This window comes from Triturus cristatus, chromosome 4_1 (genome assembly GCF_964204655.1).
Source record: "Triturus cristatus chromosome 4_1, aTriCri1.1, whole genome shotgun sequence".
Classification (NCBI taxonomy): domain Eukaryota; kingdom Metazoa; phylum Chordata; class Amphibia; order Caudata; family Salamandridae; genus Triturus; species Triturus cristatus.
Window position 1 is genome coordinate 351627116 of NC_140585.1, and position 21264 is coordinate 351648379.

General features: G+C 45.3%; 1 protein-coding gene across 3 annotated transcripts in view; it reads right to left on the reverse strand.

The window, feature by feature from the left end:
* The window catches only part of OVCH1 (ovochymase 1), a 1142331-nt gene that overhangs the window by 106469 nt on the left and 1014598 nt on the right, over positions 1 to 21264 (reverse strand). For all 3 annotated transcript variants that reach the window (XM_085652349.1, XM_085652348.1, XM_085652347.1), the window contains exon 28: positions 9208 to 9441. In XM_085652349.1, coding sequence (XP_085508475.1) covers positions 9208 to 9441 — 234 coding nt within the window. The remainder of the gene's footprint in view (positions 1 to 9207; positions 9442 to 21264) is intronic.

Here is a 21264-nt window from a genome sequence, read left to right on the forward strand (position 1 = left end):
GGAAATAATGGCGCATATATACTTCTGGCTCAAAAATTCAGTGATTGTTTTTCTATGACCTCACAACCCCCCCCACCCCAGCCTCCCGTCTCCAATTCCTTCAGAATATTCTAAACTCCTTTTGTCGATTAGAAGCGCTCAAAGTTTCCAAAATTGTTGGTAGTGCTAATTAATGTATTTGATGACATCACATGTAGTGCTGTCACATAGCCTTTGACATCACAGTAAGTGACAATTAAATAAAACTGCTCAAAATAATTCTATGATGAATGAAATAGCGATTGTTAAAGACATGATCTACAATTGCACTGCAGTTTATAGTATTTTGAGGCACCCGGGCTGAACGTTTGAGCAGCTATGTACAGAACTGCTTTTCCAGGTGCCACTTCAGCAGTCAAGAACTCAGCTCTAAATGGAGTGTCACCTAAATAGCAGGTTCTACCCCTCATTAGGTATTGCTACTGTCTAGTGCAAGAGAGGATTGCGACCTCCACTGATACAGATGAAATGAGGAAGATTTAACGTACCTTGAATGTCTAAACAGCGTTAAAGCGCTTGGTATTTGTAGCTGTTTTAACACAAGACACAGCTTCCTTTCATACACCCACGGTAAGGCTCTGGCATCTTTGGGGACAGGGCATATTTAGACTGGTATAGCCCTCAGAAAGGTGCACTTATTAAGCAATATTGCATATGGGGAAACCCTCACAGGTATCAATTAACCAGATTGGCGTTAGAGGGCCTAAGAGAGGAGACGGCCCTGCTCCACCCTGGTCAGTAAGCACCCTGGAGTGCCCTCCCCCTTGGATAATATTGGTGATTAAGTCAGACCTTTTAAAATTGAGGTGTAATTTCACAAAACTATTTGTGCAAAAGTGTGGGTTTATCATGGTACAGTATATGTTAAAAGTTACATGAAGCACTACTGAAGTAAGTACAAGCCTTGGTATACGTTGAAGTCTTTATTAAGTCTAAAGAATAACTGCACCCTCAGCTTGCTGGCAAACAGTACACTCAGTGGAGGCAGCCTGTCAGCATTCCAAGGCTGCCTCCCTGTCAACATTCTAAGAGGTACCAATGTACTGGTTAGGAGAGGGGTGTGTGGAATGTACCACGTGACCAATTATAACACATCTTCCTCCTTAAAGAATGGTTACAATACTGTGCAGTAAGTTTGGGAATATGCCATGAACAGTGGTGTAAAAAGCCCTGTACGTAGATCCCCTTGAGTAAATACTAAACAAAACACTCTTATACAATAACACATTTTCAAACCATTTTAAATTCTTTGTGCCAACTCGGGGGATTGCGTTGTCTCATTCCCCTCCCCTCTTGGACCTCTACTGCTCTTGAACTCTGGACATGAGACGTGCTGTCTCCCTCTTGGTCTGTCTCCCTCGGGCCGGGGGCTACCCGATCCATGCTCCATTTTCTCCCGTCTTCCATGATGACCACATTTCTTTTGACCTCTCTTATTTTCTCTGGGGCGTAGTATCTGTCATCTTTGCCCCCTATGTTCACTGGTTTCCTGATAAACACCCTTTGTCCTTTGCTGAAAGGTCTTTCCTGTGCACCCCATTTTCTGTCATACCACTCTTTATACCTTTCCTGTCTTGTGTCAATTTTCTTACTGATCTCCTCCCGATTGATCACTACCGGGTCCTTTGGAATCATCCAGTTAGGGGACAGTTTGGAACCTGCCTTCCTCCCTCTCAATAGTTCAAATGGTGTGTGCCCCGTGGAGAGACTGGGTGTAGTGTGGTAAGACCAAAGCATGTCCCTCAGCGCCCCTTCGATAGAAGCCCCTGATCTGACTGCTAGTTGGATGCACTCTTTCAACATGCGATTGGCCCTTTCCACTTTGCCATTGGCATTGGGACAGTACAGTGGTGTGAGAATGTGCGTTATGGACATGTCCTTCAGAAACACCCTCATCTCCTCTGAACCCAATTGAACCCCATTGTCTGTGATCAAGGTGGAGGGTATGCCCTCCTTTGAAAATACTTCGTTCAAGAATTCTATCAACGATTTAGTGTTGATGTTGTTCACAAATTTATGTGTGATCCAATTTGAGTAATAGTCTATCAGCACTAAGATGTACCATTGCTGTGGTCCCTTAGCCCTTATGGGGCCCGTGATGTCGAATCCTAATTTGTCCCATGGAGATCTTGGGATCTCAACTGGACTAAGTGGGGATCGCCTGATACTTCTTGCTTTGTCGCTTACCCCACACGCATAACAATCCTTCACCTTCTCTAGCATGTATACATCCATACCAGGGAACCAATATTCCGATCTTAATCTTGCCTTGCATAGGCTCCTGCCCAAGTGCCCCTCATGGGTAAGGTCGATAATCTGTCCTCTTAACCCCTCTGGGGGAACTATCCTGCCTGACTTAAGGAGATACCCTCCTACTATGGACAGTTCGTTCCGTACATTCCAATACGGCTGAATGTCCTCTGGTAAAACTTTGCATTTATTTGGCCACCCGTTAGTAACCCATGTTTTAACCTTGTTAAGGGTACTGTCCTGTTCCATGTGGTTGTCCCATTGACCCTTTGTCATTGCTGGGAGTTGAAATTCAAGGACACCCTCCCTGTTCCTGGCCTCATCCTCTTGTCTTATCACTGGGGACCTCGACAAAAAGTCTGCAACCTTGTTCTGTTGGCCCGGAACATATATTGTCCTGAAATTGTAGCCTTGCAAACCTAGGACCCATTTCGCTATGCGGGAGTCATGTTTTCTAAGACCTTATTGCCAAACAAGTATACTAATGGTTTATGGTCCGTGCACACCTCGAATGGCAAGCCCCACACATAGAAGCTGAAATGTTTAATAGCCCAATACACCGCCAATGCCTCCTTCTCAATTGTTGAGTAATTTGACCCCAGACAAAGACCTTGATGCAAAAGCCACCACCTTTACCTCGCAGCCCCTCCTTTGTGACAGCATGGCCCCTATTCCTTTACCACTTGCATCCGTAGTGATAATGGTATCTTTGTTAACATCAAAGTTGCCAATATACGGTGCCGCCACAATTGCCCCCTTAATGTTTTCAAAAGCCTGCTCCTGACACTTCTCCCAAACAAACGGCATGTCTTTCTTTAAGATTTCTCTGAGGGGATGTGCTAACATTGCAAAGTTCTTAATGAATTTAGCCATATATTCAGCTAAACCCAAAAACGAGAGAACCTCTTCTTTGCTTGATGGAGTTGGCGCTCTCCTTACTGCTTCAACCAGGTCAATTTTGGGGTTAATCCCTTCCTCCGAGATGGTATGCCCTAGATAGTCTACCAAGGTCACCCCCATTTTACATTTGCTCTCCTTCGTGGTGAACCCTACATCCCTTAGCCTTTTGAGTACTCTCTCGGCATTCAAATTATGTTCACTTTCACTCGAACCATAAATCAAAATGTCATCCTGAAAACACATTGCTTTTGGACAATCCCTTAACACATGCTGCATCGCTCTCTGAAACGCTGAAGCCGCTGATGCTAGCCCAAACGGCATTCTTAAAAATTTATAGTTGCCAAATGGGGTGGTGAACGCTGTCAATGGTTGGGAATCAGGATGGAGTTTGATTTGGTGGTAGGCCGATGAGAGGTCAAGTACACTAAAAAACTTAGCGCCTTGCAGCATGCTCAACATCTCATGTATTCTGGGTAATGGATGCCTGTCCACCACTATGTTGGCATTCAATGCCCTAAGATCCACACATAACCTGATGCTCTTTCCCCCATCCTTGCTCGTTATGACAATGGGTGCCAACCATGCTGAGCATTCAATCTCTTGTATGACCCCTTGTTCGACCAATTTTCTCAATTCCAATCTCAAAGGTTCCCTCATCAATAAGGGGATCGAACGTGTTTTGTGCACCAGTGGTGTAGCCCCCTCCTTGAGCTCAATTCTGTGCATGTAGTTTTTAAGTACCCTCAACTTTTCACTGAACACCTCAGGAAATTTTTTACTAAGTTAGACCCCACCTCCAGGGGATCAATCAAAAGGACCTGCTCCTGGTTATTGAGGTCGAGTTTAATTTCCAATTCTTTCTGGTGTTTCCACCCTAATAAACTCGAGCCCTGACTGGTTACATACACCTTCCCCACTGTGTGCCTGTCTTTAAAAGCAATTCTCATTCTTACCATCCCTTCCAACGGAATGGGCACTCTATTGTAACCCGAGGGAGCAATGTCAGCAGTTTCTAGTTTTAGGTTATGCTTAGAAAATTTCTCATAAAACATGTTCTTATCTACTAGGGTGAAAGGAGAGCACGAGTCTGCATACACCTTAAACTTTTCCCCATCCAGACTTCTCACATGTGGGATACTGTGTTTTTTCATCCATGCTCTCATCCCCTATCTGAAAGATTACAATTTTTTCTTCCACATCATCAACCTCCTTATATTCAACCACATGGACCTTATTACTACTAACATTGCACACTTTGGAGAAATGTCCTTTCTTATTGCACTTTCTACATATTACATTTCTGGCTGGACAACGCCAATTGTTGGCTAAGTGATTGTGGTTTCCACACCTAAAGCACCTTAGGCCTTCCTCTTTCTTGCTAGAGCTCTCTTTGTTCCTATTCTCAACTTCACAGACTGCCTCTGCGCTCGCAGAGTCTTTCGCTACCGCCTTATCCTTGGCACCCTCCGACACTTTCATTTCTCTCATACACTGTGCTGTATGTTCCAGACCTTTTGCAATATTAATGGCTTCCTCCAAATCTGGATTCCTTGTAAGCAATTCTTCCTGAACCTTATCCTCGTTTGTGCATCTTACCAATTGGTCTCTAATAAGAGAGTCCGTAAGTGCCCCAAACTCGCATGTGGCCGCCATTCCCCTCAGTACTGCTATGTACGTTGACACCTTTTCCTCTTTCTTTTGTACTCTTGAAGAATTTGTGCCTTTCCAGCACTACATTTATTTTAACCTTGAAATGCGCCTCTAGCTTCCTTAAGGTATACTCAAACATCAACCCCTTCATCCTCATCACGAACTTCATCATCCACCAGTCTACCTGTTATGTCCTCAAAAACCTTCCTACCATGTATACCCAAATTATGTAACAGTATATGTTGCTTTCTTATGTTTGAAAAATTTCCACCCCCTATGGCTATCCGATAAGACTTAAAAATTCCTTCCCATCTTTTCCAAGGAGTTTCCGGTTCCCCTAACTCATTAAGAAATTGAGGCGGTTGACACATCCCTGCCCCTGCCATGATGAGGATTGTGAAACTAACTGAACAACTACAACACCCTAGTTACTCAGCTGAATATTCACACCAGGGTAAGGAGTGTGGAAGAACAATGCTGTTATGAATGGTAGTGAGACTGCTTAAAATTGAATATGCCAATACTCATACTCCACCCCCAAGCGTTTTTTTCCCCAAGATCACATTCACCATGCAAACTTAGCAATTCCTGTGTAATTTGTATACTCTCTCTTTCTCTCTATCCCATGTCTAGTCCTCTTTCACTGTTTATGTCGATCTCCCATAGTTCCACTGGGGAGGCTATGATAGACGCTTCCTGTGGCAGCCGGAACGATGAAAGTGAAGCGAGTCTCTGAGGAATCCCCCGTTTCTGAGGAGAATTTATGGCAAGCTCGGAAGCGTTTTATTCGCTGCGCTGTCCTCAGGAGACAGTTCAATGTTTATCCCGCTCAACTCGTCCTCGCTTGGAATGCGAAACACACTGTCCGTGTCTCCCTCACACAACGAGCTAAGGCTGAGCGCCGCTCCAATTACTCAGGCGCCCTGGACCTGGGACAAGCTCCCCCTTCCGGTCGATGGCCCCACAACAGTAGCGGCGGGTGAGAACCCGCATTCACCCTGACACACAAGGACGCTGAAGATGCTTCTGAATTTTTTTCCCTCACGATGTTTTCAGACCCTCCAGCAACCCGTTAGACCACATTAACTTCACTGCTCGGCACAGCTTCGCTTCTTTTTTTTCTTTTGAAGCACACACAGCCTGCGCACCAGCCGATCACGAACCAACACCGCCAGAAGGTCTCCGTCCACACCTCTTTAATGGCCAGTCCTGGGGTAGAACACACCCTTCCGCCTCATACCCCACTCGCCTGCTGACTAAGGCTCAAAGCTGGTAGAGTCTCGGGTACAAGGGCTCAGCTTATTTGTGAATAAATCGCCCCCACGGTCCTTGGCTCCTCACCGCAAAAGATGACACCAGCCGGTCACACAATGCAGGCTCCGCACGTCGTCAGACCTTCCGCAACGAAGATCACACCAGCAAGCTGAATTCTTTACAGGGGAGGATGCAGCGCTGTCCCTGTCACAGCCCCAGTTCTCCTCGTCGCCAAAATGAAGTAAGTACAAGCCTTGGTATACGTTGAAGTCTTTATTAAGTCTAAAGAATAACTATACCCTCAGCTTGCTGGCAAACAGTACACTCAGTGGAGGCAGTCTGTCAACATTCCAAGGCTGCCTCCCTGTCAACATTCTAAGAGGTACCAATGTACTGGTTAGGAGAGGGGTGTGTGGAATGTACCACGTGGCCAATTATAACAATTACTTTTCATTGTTTTTAGAGAGAAAGTGTGTTTTTATGGATCCTTTTAACCGCAGATTCCTGATCTTTAAAATATCCCCGGGAACCATGCTGGATCTAGAAAATTGTTTCAGCCTAGCCCCTGTATGCTGGTAGAGCCCCGCCCCAGATTACGGCTGGAATCTCATCTAGGCACTACCCAAGAGCACTGAGGTTAGTTCCTTTCTTGCTCCTTTGTACCTTTTTCTCATCAGTTGACAAACATTTGTTCAAATTTATCCTACAGTGCAAGGCAACATGTCCACTGTTGAAAGTACAGTTTACCCCTCGTAGGGATTGTTGCAAACAAATGGCTGTGACAGATCTCCAAGAGGTGTGCCTCTGGTGTCTGGGTTTGGCAACAACTCCAAGTTATGTGGAGTGTGCCATGACGAACCTGAAGACGAGGCGTGATCACAAAGCCACACTATGTCGCCTAACACCGCAGAAAGCCACGCAAGGTCAGTTCTTACTCCAAGTCGCGGACACAAAAGACCACGTTTTTAAAATGTAGTAATAACCTTTCTCCCGAGCCTGTGTCACATGAGTAGTATTGCTTTACTAGCCAGAGGTTAAGGGATTCTGGCTTGCACTTTGATATAAATAATCCACTACCCATGTAGATACCAGAAGGTTCTGTAAGAAACACCAGAGGTAGTTTCAGGGCATTCCATACCACAATCTGACAAGACAGTCTCCTGGAGCTCGATTTCCTCGTGGAGTGGTTTCTCCTCCCAGGTCGAGGTACACTATGGTTTGGAGAGGTCCATCCATGTGGTAGAGCTTTGCGTCTCCTCCTCACTCCAGCGAGTCCCAGAAGGCCTCTGGTGTGGTAAAGAAATAAGTCTTCCCTTCATGTTGGGCATGCAGATTGGCCTGGAAAATTAGGCTGTATTGAAAGTTTAGTTTGTGTAGCTTTTTCTTTATAGTCATGAATGTGAGTTTGTTTTTCCTGGACTTCTGTTGTGTAATCCAGGATGATAAGTATCCAAACGTTTTCATTCTAGAGTCTACCAGTTAATGCACAGGAGGTGCCCCAGGTGGAGGCAGCGCTGCCAACGAGCAATAGGCTCGCTCTATCGAGAAGAACTGGGACAGTCTAGGCGGCTGTAGTATATCTGTAATCCATTCCTCCAGAGAGTTTTGCGGAAGGGCCCTCTGGGCCTTCAGGGAATCCCACAAACCTGAGATTGTTTCATTGCGAGCGCCCCTCAGCATTTTCCAAGTGCTCCTTCATCTTAGTTGCCTGAGTAGTCAACGTAGTCACTGTGGATTTCAAGGATTTATGTTCTCACTACAATGTAGCTATGTGAGCTACTGCCTCCTTGACCCGATACGTGACTTTGTACATTTCAGCCCTACGGAGATTTACTTCGATAGATAGTGTCAAATTTTCCCTTCAAGTCCTGTTCAGGTGCCTTGTATTGCTGCCATGATGTCCGATTGCTCTGGGCCCTTCTCTGGTTTCTTCTGTGCTGGACTAAGTGTGCTGAAAATTGGGTAAGTGTTAATATGGAAACTCATAACCAGGTAAGGTTTTCAAACCAGAAACATCTTTAGCATTCAATGACCAGAGAAAGCATAATATTTATTTTGTATGTAGGCAGCTGTATACGCTGTCCGCAGTACTATGAACACAGATATTTTCAATTAAGATGGGCACTTCATGAAATTGCGGTTACCATTGCTTTAGCTTTCTCTTGCTTGAAAAGTCCTCCTCTGCAATTAAACAATTCAGTACGCCCAGGTTTTAACACTTGGGGCCTGATTTAGATCTTAGGGGACGGGTTACTCTGTCACAATGGTGGCAGAATCCCATCAACCAAATCTACATCCCATTATATTCTATGGGATTTATAATTCGTCGGACAGGATATCCACATCACCATTGTGATGGAGTAACCTTTCCGCCAAGATCGAAACCAGGCCCTACATTTACTTGGGGTTCCCAAGTGTTGCCATTTATGTTGTGCTGTGCAAAACTGGATTACAGAATTAGCTAAAATATATATAGTATGCCAAGAGTACTTCAAAAGGTACTTGACACACAGAAATAGAGGGTAGGAGCCTCTTCTTTGGATTATAATTCTTGATATAAGCTGGAGATACATTTTAACTCTCCAATGCTGTGTGCTTTACTCCATCATTAAATAACCATGTTTTATTTGTAACATTGATATATTAAAATTTGAATGTGGTAATTTGTATGTTATGCATTTTTATCAACAATACTTTGTTGTATTTTTAAATGATAGTTGATATAGAGATGAACTTTTACCCTCCTGCAGAGGGGAAGTAAATCTACTAGTTCAGCATAAAATACACAAGGTGTGAAAGCTATTGGGTTGGAAAGCGGAGGATAAATCCTACTATCCTCTAGGATAAGACTGTTTTATTACTAAGAAATCTTTGAGCCAATGCACTATCCAGGCAAACTTTCCTCTTGAATAGCAGTTCTAATTCCTTTCTAGACTTTCTCCCTGAAATATTTGAATTCATGTGCATTGCACACATTCCAGTGGAAGTGAATTCTTTGATGCAAAAATAATCCCAGCATCGGACATTTCATATGAATTACATCACAATTTAAATTGTGTTTTCATCTGAATGCATTGACAATTTTTGGCATCACAATAAAAACAGGTACCTTACCTAGCAACTGGGAACTGGTATTTGGTCCATCATAAATCCTCAGCCAATCAAAAGCACAGTTGGGGGAATACTCAATTTCCAGGTCGTGGATGTCCAACTTCAAGTGATGTCCTGATTGGGAGTATATGGCCCACTTGCAGTCACGTTTGTTAGGGTAAGTGCTGGGATAGTAGGGCGATTTCACATCCACAGACCCAAGACTGTCAACTGGAATCGTGTCTAAAACGAGACAACCTTGAGAAACACACATGAGGCAATTAGTATGTTGACCTGAAAGTGCACGTTTTGTTGATACTGGATTACTTTATAAAGCTAAAGCCCCAAATGGCAAACATTAATAATCTATTTTCTAAATTGAATCTGTGATCAAAATAGCCATTCGGGCTGTGCACACCCCGAATATTATAATTAATAGAAAGCCTACTTACCATTGAATAAGATTATCATCTCATTCAGTTTCCCAAACTGTGGTCCGCGGACCCCCAGGGGTCCCTGACACATTCCTAGGGGGTCCGCAGGCAGCAGTTTTGAAAGCACTTCAAAGTATCTTGTTTAATTAGCAGTTTTCAAAGAACAATAAAAGTGGCAAGATAACACCAGTGATTAATGTCCCTGCTGGAGAGAGATGAGAGTTTTGTCCAGTGGCAGCTTTGACTTATCTAATGTAGCGCAGAGGGTTAAAATGCCTACTGCAAAGAACGTGTACCATGCATTTTAAAAAACAGTATTTTATATGCATAGGTCAGTGGGTTCCTGCTTTTGTCAGAGAGATTCTTTTGTTATTGTGCAGTTCATAAGTGACAATCGTAATCTAGCACAGTGACCTATAAACTGTCATCAAACAGCTGCTTGCAAACTGCAAGGTAGAAGTTAGTGACTTATGTTTTTTACCAGTCTTTCATTATCCTGATGCTGCTAAAAAGGTTTATTTGGGTGGAAATACATTTTTATTGTTAAAGTCGATGCTAACCACTGTGTTATGTTCTGAATCCTGAGTTTGTGCTTCTCCAGACCAAGCACTCTTTAAAAATGCCTACCAGTATGAATGACATGTGAATTCTACACCTTGTGGTCCCCTTTGCCTCATGTAACATTTTCTATACACTGATTTACACGCATGATTCACTGTCTCTATATGTGTGTGATGTAAAGTGCTCTGACATCCTACAATGGTATGAAAGATGCTATAAAAAATGAAATACAGGTGACAGAGGGGCTATGGGGAGATGAGAAGCACTGTTGGAGGGTGATAGTGGGGGAATCATTGGAGACCCCCCCAGAAAGATTGTCGTATTCTGGTGCATAGTCAGGTCTTCATTTACTATTCTTTAAAAGCGAATACAATTCAAAATATAATGATAAATGTGTTGTAGACTGCACCATTGTTTCCTAAATGTTTTGGGGGGAGAGCCTCCCAAAGCCTCCTTTGTAGTGGTCAGGCTCACTCACTGCACTTGGTGTGCACTGTATGGGGACTGGTCTGAAATCATTTGCCAGGGCTGCTTTGGATTTCCAGTCTGGCCCTGGCAGGAGCAGGAGCCTCGTACTGTAAAATAAAACCAACCATTGAAAAGTTAGTCACGGAGATGCAGCACCAACCTTTCCATTAACTTTTTTCGTTTACTTGCAAATGCTTTCAATATAAAATACAACAGAAGTGGCGGAGAGTCGTTAGCCTCCTTGGCTTAACAACACACTCCGCCACTTCAGAAACGCAGGGCTGCACCATATTTACAAGAATACGGTGCAGCCCTGCATTTCCCCTGCGCTGGCACTACACTTAACAGGGGAAGATTGTTTATGTACAGGAAGGTCCCCCTTCCTGCACATAAAAAAATCGTGAAATGTCGTTTTGTCACTTCTATGTGTGCCGCTTAATGCAGCACATGTGGAAGTTACAAAATGTCTTTTTTTTATTATTTTTTTTAAGATTGTTGATGTGCAGGAAGGCTCACCTTCCTGAACATAAATAATCCAAGGCGTTTTGCAAAAACGAGGAGCAATGAAGCATTTCTCCTTGTTTCGCCAAGTTAAGACCAGGTTTTCCCTGGTCTTAATTTTGGCACTGCCTCCCGTTTACGCTGCCCTTGTAAATAGGGGGCCGCATCAAAATCAATGGGTGTTGCAGGGGAAACGCCCACCGCAACACCCACTGCCCACCCCTTTCACGCTAAGCATTGGGTGAAAGGGGGTTTTATTTACAAGGCAGCGTTCAGCCACGTTAAGTGGCTTAACGCTGCCTTGTAATGAGGCAAAGCCCCTATCGCCACGGGAACGTCTCAAAAAGTGAATTTCCCATGGTGATAGGGGCTTGTAAATATGCACCTAAAATCATTAGTAATTCGAGTATTTGTTTTGTGTGCACACGTGTTACTTTTTTTTCGAATTACTGTTTTAATGTTTGAAATGTAATTCCTACAAATTGCTTGGGGGTCCCCGGCTTCCAGTGGTGACACAATGGGGGTCCTCAGGAGTCAAAAGTTTGGGAACCACTGGACTAGTAGATGAAGCCAGCAAACCTTATAGAGCATTTCTAAAACTACTAAGAATTCAATTTTTGTGAGGGGAAAATACATAATTGATGTCAAAAACAGAAATCAGTGCTTTTACATTTGACATAAGAGGGTACAAACTAAAAAGTAGAGCACATTTTATTGTTTAACAGAAGTGAGTACAGATAAGTGCTGAAGTTATAATGTTTAGAACTGTAGACTAGCAGTCTTTTTTGACTCTTTGAAATATAAAAAATCTCCATCGGTGTCAGAAGGGGCATTTTTTGTTATTCTAGCGGTATGAGAAACGTAAAGACATGCAAAGCGTAAGGCACACTTTGCTTTGCGAGGAGGCACAGAGCCTTTTGGTTGCAGAACGTAAACTATGGCCATGTCGTATGCCCACCCATGACATCCTCTGTGAACATACTATACTCCAGTGCAGCAGAAGCTGGACATTGTGTGTTGTCAGAAACCGCACCCTCTGGTGATTTGCTGGGTGAAAAGTGACAGGTACAGGACCCAGGGTGCCGTGCACAGCCTCCACCCACCCTCCAAACCCAGTTCTGGATAATGCAGAAGAAATGGACACAGACCATACCTTCTGCACAATCTTCACACCTCCAAATCCCATCAAACACAGCCATTTACAGCAGGCTTTTGAAACAGTGAGTGGCGTTTTCAGGGGCAGTGGCTTCAGTGAGCAAGGCGTGGGCACATGCACAGCCACAAAACCTGCTTTACAGTTTCCAGAGGGCTCCTGGCACAGAACATATCCTCAAGTCAGAACCTGCATCAATGCCTGTGCCCTTAAAGTCCCGCTGTTTACTGCCTTATGCCATATATATCGCAGGCTCTAGACATTAAACATTGCCACCTGCGGTGTGTAGTATGCTGTGGATACACTTGTCCTGTTGTGATGCACGGTAGGGTCACGGTACAGAGCCCTGCTGATGCCCTTTAGACAGTCTTGGCCATGTTCAGTGAAATATGGACAAGAAATGGCATCCAGACATCCTGTGCCAAGAGACCCACTGAGTTGTGTACTGTGTAACGGGCCTGGGTACAAGGTGTCACCTCTAACCATGCCCTAAACCAATGCCACTAGACCCATTGTACAAGGGCTTCACCCATGATCAGTGGCTTCTGCGTACAGGAAGAGCCTCAAGCCGTGCCCTGCGCCCCGTCTCTAGGACCCACCGACACCAAATTCAGCTTTTTGCAGCACACACTTACCAAAGCTTGCTCCCTCTGGTAATGCACAGCAGTCCTCCGCCACAAATTCTGCAGCAAATTCTGGACAAGCTTCTATCTTTACCCTCAAGAGCTCTTTTGAACATTGAAACTTTAACTTAATTTTTCAATTAACAAATTAGTTCCACAGTTTGAAGGTAACCCCATCAAATGTTCTTGAAATCCATAGGGCCAGCACGTATCTAGGGTTTGCTGTTGCTCATTTTAAGCTGCTATTTCAATGTCTGACCATACGATTTTAAAATTTTATTTAGAGCCAATATATGTCCCTTGGTGAAATCCCCTCCATCGTCCATATGTTTGGGATGTGCCCCTCACACCTCAAGCTACATTATATTGGGTTATAGTATGCTCCTCACATTCAGTCAATGATGTCACTCTGAACCCTGAATCCTTCCTGCACCCAGAGGCTGCCAAATGTCATGGTTTGCTCCCTTCTCCCATCAGACCTTAATTTCTTTTGACATTTTTTAATCACAGAGTCCCCGGTGGATTTAAATCTGCAGATAGCTTGTGCATTAAAACTCCTAATATACACACAATTCACATTTCTAAATTCAGCAGACACCCTTCATGTCATAACTATCTGAAGATCTAGTGAGATTTCCACAAAACCACTAACATAGGACATTCTGAGGAGGGCTCTACCTTCATGCTGTTTGGGGTACTTTCGTTTAGCAGTTTTTGCTTACGTAAAGATCTAAAAGTCTAATGTGTCTTAAAACACAAGATTCTACATTTAGAGTGTCCTAAATAATTTTATATGACGATAAAGATTCTTTGCTAGACATGTCAAACATCTGTAAAATATCGTGATTTATTAAATGGCATCATTTGTTAACAAAAACTGTGAAAGGAAACTGGCTCAGCCACAGTTCGCAACAATTCAAATATAGATGTATTGTATATATGCAGACGAGTCAAGCTGCCCCTGGTCTCCCTCAACAATGGTAATCAATAGAATGTCACTGTGCACTTGCATTTATGGTATGGTTTGTTTTTCTAGGGGCGGGTGAAACTCTCAGAATTTCACTCGGTGGCACTCCGCGGGGTGTATCGCTTCACTTTCCCCAATAATAGAAAATACCGCCCTCCCACACGGAGGCTCAAACATGACGAAGCAATAAAAACAATACCTGGAAAGGGATTTCACTTTTATAAAAGGATACACTGTTTTCAGAATAAGGCATGGGGTTATATTTGTGCAACACTTTCTAACAAAAAGGCTTTCCTAGATGTCAAATGAACAACATTCAAATGTATATAGAGATATGTATGTTAGAATAAAGGAAGGGAAGGGTTAAGGCACTAATGTCCCGCACTTGCCAATGGAGTATTAGAAAAGAAATACAATTGTTCCTAGTGGTGCAACAACCCGGAGTACAACCCTTCTATACTCCTAAATGGAAAGAATATTCCAAAACATACCAACAGAGTGATGGTTCTGCACACACAAATTAGTGATGACATATTAAAATCAGTAGCCTACTGTTCGCTGATGTGGTTTTAAAAAGAGAAAAGAAGACTAAAAGATTTACTGAAAGGAAGAAACTCTTCACATGCATTAATTCTGACTCCGTGTCATTGGACATGAATACTGTTCTCCTGCTGGACATACAAATTCATGCATGAAACAGTTGCATTTTGATATTTCATCACATTTTTGTGTGCTGAACCATCACTCTGTTGGTTTAGAGATATATAGGTATATATGTGCAAACAATAATATCTCACTTATAAGTAGGCAAATGCAACTGTTCAATGCATGGAATATACATGAAATAAAATACAAGCAGATAATAAAATGAAACACAAGCAGATATGGAATGAAACATGCAGATAATGCTGGACGTCCACTGTAAGAAATCAGAAACATGTATACATCAGAGGATTACAACCACCGAAAACTTGTATGTGCACACAGACACTCACACATCACAATTAAAACACCTCAGATTATCATAACCACTGGAGACTGGGATGTGCACACAAACACACACACATCACAAAGTCAATACTCAAAAACAAAACACCTCACTGATCATTCACTCTACGTCCTTTCAAACTCAAGCTGGAGGAGCCCTTTGACAGTCCAGGCACGATTCTCGATCAGAACCCAAGTTCCCTTGTGACGACAGGTCTGCTCTACAAGCAAGCTCCCATCTGGGTGCCAAGAGTTCCCACCTGTAATACCTTTGTTCAACCTGCGGAGAAGGTTCTAGAAACCTTGCCCTCTTTCTTCTTTTATGAAAAACCGAGCTCACTGTACTGGTCTGTGTCCAGGTCAACACAGAAGCTGGCCAGGCCTCTGTATTTTGACTCCGAGACAGATGTATATTCCACACATTTCTATGGCAACAACAATCTCTGCTCTGACAGGAACCAAGCACACTTCCCATACATTATCCCAGAAAAGCTTACGAAAGCCTAAAACAACCTTGAACATGAATAGCCTAAAGAACTTGAGTAATCTGGGTGCCTGCCTGTGTGTGCAAAAGCTCAAGCTAGCTGACAGAATTCAAGATGACATGAGAGCATGTCAAAGCCAATAGTAAGAACTTAATAATACTTCCCAATGTACAACATAATGCACATTTGAGCACTACTGCTTATAACATTGCACTTCGAGACCAAAAAGGACATTCCACAGCTCTCTCATGCTTCAAATGCATATCCAATACGTTCTGTTCCTGGCAAGGCTGTTCTATTCTGTGAAAGCTCCCACTCAAACTACAATGTGACACAAAAGAAATATTCAAAGAAACGTGCACAGAGGACATTTAAGCTAGAATAAAACACCAAAAGTCAATTAAAACAATGATAGTTAAAGATCATCACATGGTTTCAATACATAGGAGTGCCTCTAGCACTACAGCGGGGTCACACAAACTCTGATATTCTGCAGAGTTCTTCCAACTGGCGAAAATATGGAAGTTGCATTGCAATATAGCGCTGCAACACATTCCCTAATGAAAAAATTAGCGCACACAGCACCACATGGTGCACAAGATCGTGTGGCCATTCGATTTGATTTTTGCTTCCAATGGAATAGAAAATGTACTCGAGAAGTAGCTCTCTGACTGCCTGCTCACATCCGTGTTATAAAATTCTGTCATAAGTTCACCTAGTGACCGGAAATATCGCTGGGGAAGCCAAAAGTCGCTCGCCAGCTCGCATTTCTGAAGCCATATGGGAGCAAAGATTTAAGCATGCGGTGATTGGAGAAAATTGTCCAGAATTCCACAGCAGAATTAAATTTTTCTACCGGAACTAGATTTTATGTGAATTAATTATATTCACTGGTATGAACAGAAAACATGAGCACAATTACTTTGCATAGGCCAAGGTGTAAGGCAGTGATCCAAAAGACAGTGATCCAGAAGAATCTCCCCTTCATTGTATCAAAATGGGATTTTGAACAATGCACTGTAGTAACAAATGTCTGAATCTGTGTTTATAAATACACTTGCCCCACATAACATTAGACTTCATTTATTTTCACTTCCATGGCATATATATTTATCCATCCTTATTTTTCCATGTACCCACTAGTTACACGCGCCGCCGCCATCTTGCAGAGGGCTATTGGCACATCCTGGGATCGGGGGTTAGCGCTCCAGCGCCGCTGTTCCGCCTCTCTGCCTATTTAAGGTGAGTGGGCAGGTGGGTCAGCCTTGTAAAGGTGACTACCACGTTGCGTGAGGGTTTCGCGCTGCGCGCATTGTCGTGGCTTGTTTACGAAACTTTTAATACATCCCTGTTTTTGTATTTAATTTCATTTTGCTTTTGTGTCCCTGCTTTTATGAAAGCTGCGCTCCCCCCCTGGCCCTTACTCGCACTTTAATTGTTTTTAGCACCGCACTTTGCGGGTCCGGGCTCACGGGGTCACGTGACGCGCCGCCGCCATCTTGCAGAGGGCTATTGGCACATCCTGGGATCGGGGGTTAGCGCTCCAGCGCCGCTGTTCCGCCTCTCTGCCTATTTAAGGTGAGTGGGCAGGTGGGTCAGCCTTGTAAAGGTGACTACCACGTTGCGTGAGGGTTTCGCGCTGCGCGCATTGTCGTGGCTTGTTTACGAAACTTTTAATACATCCCTGTTTTTGTATTTAATTTCATTTTGCTTTTGTGTCCCTGCTTTTATGAAAGCTGCGCTCCCCCCCTGGCCCTTACTCGCACTTTAATTGTTTTTAGCACCGCACTTTGCGGGTCCGGGCTCACGGGGTCACGTGACGCGCCGCCGCCATCTTGCAGAGGGCTATTGGCACATCCTGGGATCGGGGGTTAGCGCTCCAGCGCCGCTGTTCCGCCTCTCTGCCTATTTAAGGTGAGTGGGCAGGTGGGTCAGCCTTGTAAAGGTGACTACCACGTTGCGTGAGGGTTTCGCGCTGCGCGCATTGTCGTGGCTTGTTTACGAAACTTTTAATACATCCCTGTTTTTGTATTTAATTTCATTTTGCTTTTGTGTCCCTGCTTTTATGAAAGCTGCGCTCCCCCCCTGGCCCTTACTCGCACTTTAATTGTTTTTAGCACCGCACTTTGCGGGTCCGGGCTCACGGGGTCACGTGACGCGCCGCCGCCATCTTGCAGAGGGCTATTGGCACATCCTGGGATCGGGGGTTAGCGCTCCAGCGCCGCTGTTCCGCCTCTCTGCCTATTTAAGGTGAGTGGGCAGGTGGGTCAGCCTTGTAAAGGTGACTACCACGTTGCGTGAGGGTTTCGCGCTGCGCGCATTGTCGTGGCTTGTTTACGAAACTTTTAATACATCCCTGTTTTTGTATTTAATTTCATTTTGCTTTTGTGTCCCTGCTTTTATGAAAGCTGCGCTCCCCCCCTGGCCCTTACTCGCACTTTGTTTTTAGCACCGCACTTTGCGGGTCCGGGCTCACGGGGTCACGTGACGCGCCGCCGCCATCTTGCAGAGGGCTATTGGCACATCCTGGGATCGGGGGTTAGCGCTCCAGCGCCGCTGTTCCGCCTCTCTGCCTATTTAAGGTGAGTGGGCAGGTGGGTCAGCCTTGTAAAGGTGACTACCACGTTGCGTGAGGGTTTCGCGCTGCGCGCATTGTCGTGGGTTGTTTACGAAACTTTTAATACATCCCTGTTTTTGTATTTAATTTCATTTTGCTTTTGTGTCCCTGCTTTTATGAAAGCTGCGCTCCCCCCCTGGCCCTTACTCGCACTTTAATTGTTTTTAGCACCGCACTTTGCGGGTCCGGGCTCACGGGGTCACGTGACGCGCCGCCGCCATCTTGCAGAGGGCTATTGGCACATCCTGGGATCGGGGGTTAGCGCTCCAGCGCCGCTGTTCCGCCTCTCTGCCTATTTAAGGAGAGTGGGCAGGTGGGTCAGCCTTGTAAAGGTGACTACCACGTTGCGTGAGGGTTTCGCGCTGCGCGCATTGTCGTGGCTTGTTTACGAAACTTTTAATACATCCCTGTTTTTGTATTTAATTTCATTTTGCTTTTGTGTCCCTGCTTTTATGAAAGCTGCGCTCCCCCCCTGGCCCTTACTCGCACTTTAATTGTTTTTAGCACCGCACTTTGCGGGTCCGGGCTCACGGGGTCACGTGACGCGCTGCCGCCATCTTGCAGAGGGCTATTGGCACATCCTGGGATCGGGGGTTAGCGCTCAAGCGCCGCTGTTCCGCCTCTCTGCCTATTTAAAGCTCGCATTGGCGCGCAGCGGTGACGCGCAGCGGTAGCGCCTGACTCGCGCCTGAGTCAAGCCAGAGTCTGCCCGTCTGCGCCTGTCAGCGCTAAGGAAGTGCGGGGTGCGGCAGAATCTTTCATCTTCACTATGGCTACTCCGTCTTACAGGTACGGTAGAGCTGACTTACTGGCCGTACGTGACCTTTGCTTTGTCTCTCCACTCCCGCCTGTAGCACCACTAAGGGGCCCTTATCGGTGCACTTGCTGCTGTTGGCACCTGCCGCCCCCTTCTCGAGTTCGCTCCAGCCATATTCCATCTCGGCAGTTCAGCGCGTCGGAGGGGAATGCGGCCAGCATATATAGCCTAAAATGTCAGGTCTCTGGTCAAACATCAGGCGGAGATCTTTGACATGGTCACCAATGACGCCCCTGATGTGTTTTTTATGACTGAGACATGGCTACAAGACGCTGACACTGCGATTTTAAACCTTGCCTTCCCCCCTGACTATACCGTGGTAACTCTCAATCGCGGTTCGAGAGGTGGTGGAATTGCAATGGCGGTGAAACGTCGCTTTCCTTGTGAATGGAAAGAATTAAAACTTCCAGGTTGTGAATGTGCTCGTTTTAGAATCTCTCTGTCTCATTGCTTTAGCTTCTCAGGTCTTTTAATATATCGGCCTCCGGGCTGCGATGCGGCCTTTAGGGCTGCTCTCCCGGACGTCATTAGTATAGAAGCTCTTGGCTGTGCTAATTTTAATGTGGTCGGTGACCTCAATTTGCACTTTGACTGTCCTTCCCAATCTTCTATTAAGAGCTGTCTAGCAGATCTGGAAGCTTTACAGCTCACACAGAGAGTGATGTCCCCCTCCCATTCCGGTGGTCACATACTGGACCCGTTTTTTACCTCCTTATAGGAGATTACTTTATGCCACCCTGTTCAGCTGTCTTGGACAGATCATATGCTGGTGAAAGCAGTTCTCCCTGTGGCAGATCCTCTTTTCGTGGCACTGAATAAAACATCTGTCCCGCCAGTGGGGTAAATTAAAACTTGAAGATTTTTACCTTTTATTAGGGAAAACACCCCTACCCCTCTTCTCTGATGTGGACGATGGGTATGATGCATTCTGCACTTGGATTGGCACGGCCTTGGACTCTCTTATCCCCTGTGTACGTTCCAAGTGCCGGACCAAGGCTCATAGCCCGTGGTATGATGAGACACTGGCGTCTCTCAAGAGAGAGTGTAGGCAAGCGGAAAGGCGATGGAGGAAAGCCTATGATCCCGCGTTTAAGATCTGCTACCTCACTATATCCAAGGCATATCACAGAGCGGTGTGTCGTACACGTGCCGCTTTCTATGCGCAGGAGTTCCGGAACAGCCCGAACCCCTCCAAATTAATCTTCAAGGTCCTAAAGGACCTCATAACTAAGAGGACTTCTGCGGCTGAAATTTGCACAGACTCTCATTGCGAGCGCCTGGCCTTGTTCTTTGTTCAGAAGGTGCAAGCTATTTACCACACCTTCCCTACTGCCGTGCACTGCTCGAATCCAGTTGATTGTCCGGAGTTCAAGGATAGGATCCTGGATTGTCTGGCCCCCCCTATCGGAGGAGGGTTTTGATCTCTTGAGCCAAAAAATTAAATCCGGCTCCCCGGCAGACCCCCTCAAACCGGCCCTATTTAAAAACATGCAGGATACATGTCGTGCTCCCTTGCTTTCCCTTATCAATATGTCTCTGGGTTCAGGGACCGTTCCTACCAAGTGGAAGCAAGCGGTAGTCACTCCCATCCTGAAAAAGCCTACCCTCGACCCCACTAAACCTGAGAACTATCGCCCCATCTCCTTGCTGCCGTGGGCTGCTAAAGTCATCGAAACCCACGTGAATGGGATCCTGGCGGATCATCTTGATAAAGCTAACATCTTGGACCCCACGCAAAATGGTTTCCGTAAAGCCCACAGCACGGAGACTGCCCTGCTATATATGGCTGAACACCTGCGCTCCCTGCTGGACACCGGACAAACAGCGGCACTCCTCTTGTTAGACCTGAGTGCCGCCTTTGATACGGTGTCCCATGACATCCTGATGCGGCGGTTAGAGGATGCTGGGGTTAGGGGGTTGGCATTAGGCTGGTTCCGCTCCTTTCTTTCCAACAGATCCTTTCAGGTTGCGATACCACCCGGTAAGTCCACCTCTCACCCGCTCACGTTGGGGGTTCCTCAGGGCTCATCTCTGAGCCCCACTCTTTTTAATCTTTACGTGAGGCCGCTGGCTGCTGTAGTCAAAAGCTGGGGCCTGACAATGGTTTCCTATGCGGATGACACGCAGCTGGCGGTCACACTAAGTGGGGACTCAGCTATGGATGCCCTCAACTTCTGTGAGGGGTTGCGCTCGGTGGCCAATTGGATGAATCAGAACTGTCTCCAATTGAACACAAAGAAGACAGAGGTGATGGTGTTTGGTAAGCTTCCTGGATGTTGGAATGATAGCTGGTGGCCCCCCGAGCTAGGAATGATCCTCTCTCCTGCAATGGAGTTAAAGAACCTCGGGGTTTGGCTGGACCCTTCACTAAATTTCACCTGCCATACTAAGAAGGTGGCCGCCTCCTGCTTCGGCATTATTAGGAGCATTAGGCCGGTGCTCAAATTTTTTGATGCTAGTACTAGACA